Genomic DNA, 7,272 nt, shown 5'->3' on the forward strand with positions numbered 1-7,272 from the left:
GAGCTATAGAAGGAAATGGCAAACCACTCCAGTATCTCTGCCAAAAAAAAAACCCCAAATGGGGTCACAAAGAGTCAAAAACAACTGAAAAACGACCATGCAACAACAACCCCAATGAGCACTCTCCTAGGGCCCAACAAAACAGGTCTTCTTGCTGTTTCTTATGTACAATACTCTATTTTATCTCTGCATTTGCACCAACTGTTCCCCAAACCTGAAGTTGTCCCTTCTCACTCAGCTTCTCCAGATCCCTGTTTTTGTCCAAGACAGCTCATGTACCACCTTCTACATGAAGCCTCTCTTGGTGCTCCTAGTACCCTCTCTCCCCAAATTACCCTATATTTAGGGGTAGAAATAGGGGACTGGACCTATGATTTCACTAGTATAGAGAATTCCTTGCTGATGAAACTCCTCTACTAATACAAGTGCCAACCTTCTATGAAACGTATGTTCTTGGGCAACTAGGTGGTGCAGTGGTCAGAGGCTGGGCCTTGGAGTCAGGAGGACCCAAGTTCAAATCTGGCCTCAGACTTTTACTAGCTGTGTGATCCTGGGCAAGTCACTTAACCCCATTGCCTCCAAAAAGAAAAGAAACTCATATTCTTAAAGAGTTGCCTAGAACAATGAGAAGTTAAGGGATTTGCCGAGTCCCACAGCCAGTATATGTCAGAGGCAGAAGGACTTGAGCCCATGTCTTCCTGAGTCAGAGGCCAGCTCTCTACCCACTATGCCTCTACCAATTTATTTTGCATATGTTTTGACATATTTATTTATTCACACCTTGTCTCTTGATTGACTGGAAACTTCTTGAAGGGAAATGACTGTCTTCCTTTTTATCTTTGTGTCCTAGCACCTAGCACAATGCCTGTTATAAACTAGGTGTTTAATAAATGCCTATTATTGTGTGACCATGGTTTATGGGCTCTCACCCAAGAAGCCAAGTTACTTTATAACCAGGGTAACGCTGTCCCCAAGGGCAATGAGTCATTTGCCTGCTGGCTTCTGGGGCTAGCTGCACTTTTCAACATGGCCAAACAGAGTTGACTTCCCCAACTGAACCATAATTTTCATTATAGTGTTTCCTTCTGACCTCTCTTACATTTACAAGAATATGCCCAGTGGAAAATGTTAGTGTGCCATTCTGCTCCCTCGATGCAACGGGAGACAGTGTAGTTAAGTAGAGATAGCACGTGTCCTTGAGTCCCAGCTTTCCCATTTCAACTACCTTTTTGACATTTGGGCAATTCAGTTCATCTCCATGTACCTCAATTTCCTCATCTATGAAATGAGAGCTGGACTAGATGGCCTCACATTCCCAAAGTCTGGTCTGAAAACTGCTTACAGGGCTATTCTATTCATTACCTTTGACAAGTGTAAGGTTCTTTATCAGTAACTGGAACCATGCAGTTCTGCAACATTGACTCCTAAATTCAGGGTGAAGAGAAACGTGCAGCTACTTTTTCAAAGCCTCTTAAAGTGTAAGTACCACACCATAAGCCATCCACCATTTCCCAAAGTCTAGGGACACATCCCACTGTGCATTATCCATCTCAGCCTGGGCTTCTGGTTTTTTGGTCATGACTACTGCCTAGAACGCCTATGCCTTGTCAAGGATGTAATTAAAAAAAAAAAGACTCCTCTTCCAATGAAGATTTGTTTATAGAATCCTAGGATCATAGATCTAGATGTAGAAGTGATCTTAGGGTCATTTAATCCAGTCTTCTGATATTACAGATGAGGAAACTGAGGCTCAGAGAAGTGATTTAGATTTGGGATTCAAGCTGATGTCCAAGGACTCCAAGTTCAATGCCACCTCCACTGAGCTGCACTGCCTCCCACATTGCATGGAAGCACAGAGGAGTTAACATTTTTCACTGGACATGTCCCTGTAAATGTGAGGGAGATTTGAATAAATAGGACTATAAAGAAAGTCACAGATGAGTGGAGAAGCCAACTCTTTTTGGTCATGTTGAAAAGTACAACTACCCACAGAAGCCAGCAGGCAAATGACTCATTGTCCTTGGGGGCAGCCCCACCCTGGTTATGAGGTAACCTCATTTCCTAGACGACAGCCCATAAAATTCCGCAGATTGATTATCCCATTTCACCCTGCTCGGGACCAATCATCTCTTTGTCTCTTCATTTCACAGGTTATGTATGCCCTTTTTTCACCGGGGTTCTCAGACACGTAGTTGATCTGAGGTAAATACTCTCAATGGTGCTCTAATCTCCCAGCCTCTCACCCTGGCCCTTAAGAAATTCTAGAACATCTCAGACACCAGTATGCCTTCAGGTGCAAAGCTGAGCCCTGAGGCTAGAGGATCTTTCATATTCTTGCTTTACAGAGGTATACTGGGGAGTCTTTGACACTCTACAGTATGTACTTATATACAGGCATATTGCACTTTATTACACTTTGCTGATATTGCATTTTTTTAAACAAAAGGTTTGTGACAACCTTGTGTTGAGCAAGTCTATTGATGCCATTTTTCTGACAGCACATGTCCTCATCATGTCTGTGTCATAATTTGATAATTTTCAAGATATTATTATTTTATCTGTTGTGGTGATATGTGATCAGTGATTGTAATTGTTTTGAGGGACCACGAACCACAACCGCGTAAGATGAGCACATTTAATTGATAAATACATGTGTTCTGACTGCTCCACTGACCATTCCCCATCTCTCTCCTTCTCCTTGAGCCTCCCTGTTCTCTGAGACATAACAATAATGAAATTAGGCTATGATGGTTTCTCAGTGTTCAAGTGAAGGGAAAAGTTAATTGATGCAGCAAACTTCGTTGTTGTCTTATTTTAAGAAATTGCCTTAGCCACCCCAACCTTAGGCAACCACCACTCTGATCAGTCAGCAGCTGTCAATATCGAGGCAAGAACCTCAACTGGCAAAAAGATTACAACTCACTGAAGGCTCAGGTGATGGTTAGCATTTTTTAGCAATAAAGTGTTTTTTAATTAAGTTATATACTTTTTTAGACATAATACTATTGCACACTTAATAGATTACAGTATAAACATAACTTTTACAAGCACTAGAAAACAAAAAATTTGTGTGACTTGCTTCATTGTGATATTAGCTTTATTGTGGTGGTCTGGAATGGAACCCACAGTATCTCCGAGGTATGACTGTACCTGCCTGTACCTGTCATCCTAGATTTGCTCTAGCATTTTCTCAGTTCTGTCCAGTCTATTATTTCCATCTTACCTGAGCACTCTCAAAGTATGGTCTCTTCATTTCACAGATGAGATGGTATTTTAATAGTTTGACCAGTTTAGACTAGTACATAATGTCTTTTTCTAAGGAAATGTGAACTTATTTATTCAGATTGAGAATTTAAGGGAAGGTTCAAAGGATGAACACTTTCAAGCAGGAAGGGATTGGAAAACAAGAGCCAAGAGATTTTAAAGGTTATGGGGCACTGGGTTTATTCTGCCTGGGTAAGAGAAGGCTGAGGAATCCCTGTACAGTAGGAGTATTAATGCAACCTGAGCAGTAGAATCATGATGTGCGTATGTTCATGTACATGGTACAGAACACACATACATGTTTGTTATATGTTCTCTACAGATAGAGATTCATGCATATTGACCCCAGAGGTCACTTCTGGGTTTCTAATAGGGTAAATCCATCACTATTCATACTCATATATTGAAACCTAAAGTGATTCCTCAGAAGGTGGCAAATTATTCCCAATCTTCACAAGCAAGAACTAAGGCATGGTAGGGGGAGGGGTTTCTAGGTATCATATCAGATATAAAAATAATTGCTGACAGGGTTGAAACACAACCTATGGAACCTGTTTGGAAGTTTTCAAAAATGGAATATAGTTTTCTCATCTGTTAAGAGTAGTTTAAATGAAGTTATTACTGAAGGCAAGGGGACTTTCTTGACCAAAAACTTTACTCCAAAATAGCCCTTCTAAACCATGAAGCCATGATTAAATGATTCCCTACTGCCTAAATTTCCTCCTGGTTGTAAACTTGTCTCCTTTGGAATCTGCATTAACTAGGCCCTAATTTGTCATGTTTTAAAGAGTTATCATTTCCCCCTTCTCACATGCTAATATGAATTTTGGGGAAACCTCTTTAGCTTTAAACTGCCTCTGATAGGACCATAAATTACTGAGTCAAACCCAGGCATTCACCAATTTTTCTAAGACTTCTTTCTTACAAAAGATCAGACTTTTCTAAAAAAAAAAAAGTTTAAGTACAAAATTTCAGGAAATAATTAGAATATTAATTTGTATTATTATTAGCCACTTCCATAAAAAATGTCTATTTTTTTTATAAAAAATGTATGTTTTAAAAAAAACATACAAATTTCCATATTGTCCAATTTTATGCCACTGAGAAAAATTTACTTGTGACAGAGGAAAGGAAAAAGAGACCAAGATTTAAGGCCATTCACTCCAAGACAGTTTACTGCACTAGGAATACACACCCGTGGCAAATTACACATCAGCAGATCAAAACTCGAATAGGAAGAATTTGAGCAAAAATATTGGATTTTTTTTTTTAATCTTCAGTTCGAGCACTATTTCTGTGCAGCTAGGAAATTAAGAGATGGTCTTGATCACTCCTTGGTCTTTTTTCCTCTTTTAGAATTTAGCACAGTCTTTGAAAATCTTTTCCAGCTTCTGTCCCAGCATCACCTTGCCACTCACTTTCAGCTTGCCAGCAAAGAAAGCCCTTTGAGGATTGGTTTTCCCCAGCACCAGTTCCATAAAAATATGGTCTGGAATAGTAAACACGGTATCAGGTGGGCTCCTTGCTGATCCTGAGTATACTTCTCCAGATCCATTCTTCAAGTCGACAGTCCACTGGACAATGATCTTTCCATCTTCAGTAATATCCAACTGAAATATAGCATTGACCTTCTTGACCAGTTGGCTGCCCACCTCTTTTACCCGATGGCTGATTTCTTCAAATACTACGTTACTCCAGAGTTCTGTGACTTGAATGGATTTGGGTGCTGAAGGATCCTGACCTGAATTCAGCTCCACATATTGTCCTGTACCAGAAACGCCTTCAGCTGCTTTGATCTTAGGCTGATGATGGCTTCTCTTTCTTTCTTTCTTCCACATCCTTCTTTGCAGATCCCCTTGAACTTATGGTTTGGTTTCTGGACAGCCTTGACTAAGGTAGTACTGCCAGGCCCCATTGTGACATCAGAAATCACTCATATACAGGTAATTTGGGTCCCTGTGTGCTGTAATCCTATTGGCTAGATGAATGTTTTTTTAAATGCCATAGGAATGCAAATACCCAAGTGATTGTGAGGCAAATTCATGACCTAGACTCTTTAGGACTGCCTGGTATCATTGAAGCCACTAGATCATAACTTACATCCTGTCTCAGCCCTTATGCTTGGTATATGGTATGCTTTGTAGATTTTTCTTTATTATTAGTAGTAGTAATAATAACTGACATTTATCTAGCACTCTGAATATTGTGAAGCCCTTTATATACATTGTAATCTTCATTCAATTCTCACAACAACCCTATGAAGTAGGTACAAGTATTGTCCCCATTTTACAAATGAGGAAACTGAGGCTCAGAGAGGTTAAGTGACTTGTCCATGGTCACACCACAGGTGAATTTCAGAGGTGGGATTTGAACCTAGGTGTTTCTGACTCCAAGTCCAATACTCTACACACAATGCCACCCTGTGTATAAAGAATTCTACCCTTGGCAATGGCCGTCTCTCTGGGACTAATGGAAAGAGTACTTATGCTAAAAAAAAAAAAATCAATTTGTCATGAGTTTCCTCTTTTCCACTATTTAACACCTCAAATTTTTTCCTTATCTTCACCTGTTATTCATTTATTCCTTTCCCTAAGAATGGGCCTTCTCCTTACAAGGCTAACCTCTATTTTCATGTTTTGATTCTATCTCCTCATCTTCCCTGAGACGTCTCTTGGCTGAGTGTCTCTGTCTCTCTCTCTCTGTGTCTTTCTCTCTGTGTCTGTCTGTGTCTCTCTCTCTCTCTCTCACTCACACACACACACACACACACACACACACACACTTCCTAATTAGTTTTTCTACTTCTAATTTTTCCCCTTCTCATTCTTTCATTTACATAACTACTTTTCAACTCTTTCCCCAAAAGGATCTTTATTTGCTATAAAGGTTACCTCTACCACCACCAGTAATAAAGTTTCTTAGATGGCAAGTATGAAGAAATAACTAATTATTTTTGATAATTAGCTGCTGAGGTCAGTTTAAGTAGGAAGCTATCAACAAATCCTCTCTTCCTTGGGAGAGTAGGCAGCCTCTTCAGCAGTGCCTTGTGGTACACTGGGGTGGAGACTGTCTCCTTCACATGTGGTGATGTACACTACCCACTCCATAGAACTATGATGCCTTCCATGCTGCTTACCCCAGGTAAGGTTTGAGGTGTTTTTCCCAAATACAAAAATTCCTAGTTATAGATCTACTGACTTTCCTTGGTAGGAGAAGCTTCTACACCAGACATTCCCTATGCTTTGTCATCAAATGCCCACCCTGCTCCCCTGCAAAAAAAGAAAAAAAAACTTAGCCTCTGCAGGAATTTTACAGGTATCCAATGAAACTTTGGTACTTATTTAAATAGGTGAGTGAGGTGACTTCCTGAAATATCTTACATTTGAACAAAATTAATGAGCACATAAATCAAGTTCTACCTTTGTTGTGTGCCACTTTTTATCAGTTATGTTTATACCCAGAAGAACTAAAATGGAGAGATCAGCAATACTACTATAAATGAGGTCAGTGTTAATAAACAACATGGAAAATTTATATCTCTCCTAAATCCTGTGACCTGTCTTAGGGGTTTGACAGTTGCCAGAAAAGCAAGAATGAATGAATGAATGAATTAAGATAAATGAATGAATGAAATGAATGAATAAGCATTTTGACATGCTTACTATGTGGGGGACACTGTGCAAGATGCTCTAAGAGAAGCTGTGGAGACGGATTCTGAAAGTTACTAGCCGTCTTAACACATCCTTGCTACCAAGTGGATATGGACTTTATTACAGATGTGCTGCCATCCTGGCATCATTCCTGCAGATTCTGTTATCTGATTTTTTACTTTAAACTGCCCTCTGACTCATGGAGGGTAAAGCATTTTTCAGAAGAGATGGAATGTCTTTGTTGGTTTCTGGCACAAAGTTTCTGACCACGTATCACAATTGGCAGTCCAGTTCTGGAAGGGGTTACAGAACAAAGTACAAATAGTAACTACGTAACCCTCCTCCCCACCCCAAACCG

General features: G+C 39.9%; 1 protein-coding gene across 1 annotated transcript; it reads right to left on the minus strand.

Annotated features, from left to right (window-relative positions):
* Positions 1-4,616: 4,616 nt before the first annotated feature.
* On the minus strand, positions 4,617-5,102 carry SCP2D1 (SCP2 sterol binding domain containing 1). The gene has a single exon (XM_027840281.1). The coding sequence runs from the start codon at positions 5,100-5,102 to the stop codon at positions 4,617-4,619; it is 486 nt and encodes a 161-aa protein (XP_027696082.1).
* Between the last annotated feature and the right edge of the window lie 2,170 nt (positions 5,103-7,272).

The sequence above is a fragment of the Vombatus ursinus genome, unplaced genomic scaffold (assembly GCF_900497805.2).
Source record: "Vombatus ursinus unplaced genomic scaffold, bare-nosed wombat genome assembly UNPS02014841.1, whole genome shotgun sequence".
NCBI lineage: Eukaryota > Metazoa > Chordata > Mammalia > Diprotodontia > Vombatidae > Vombatus > Vombatus ursinus.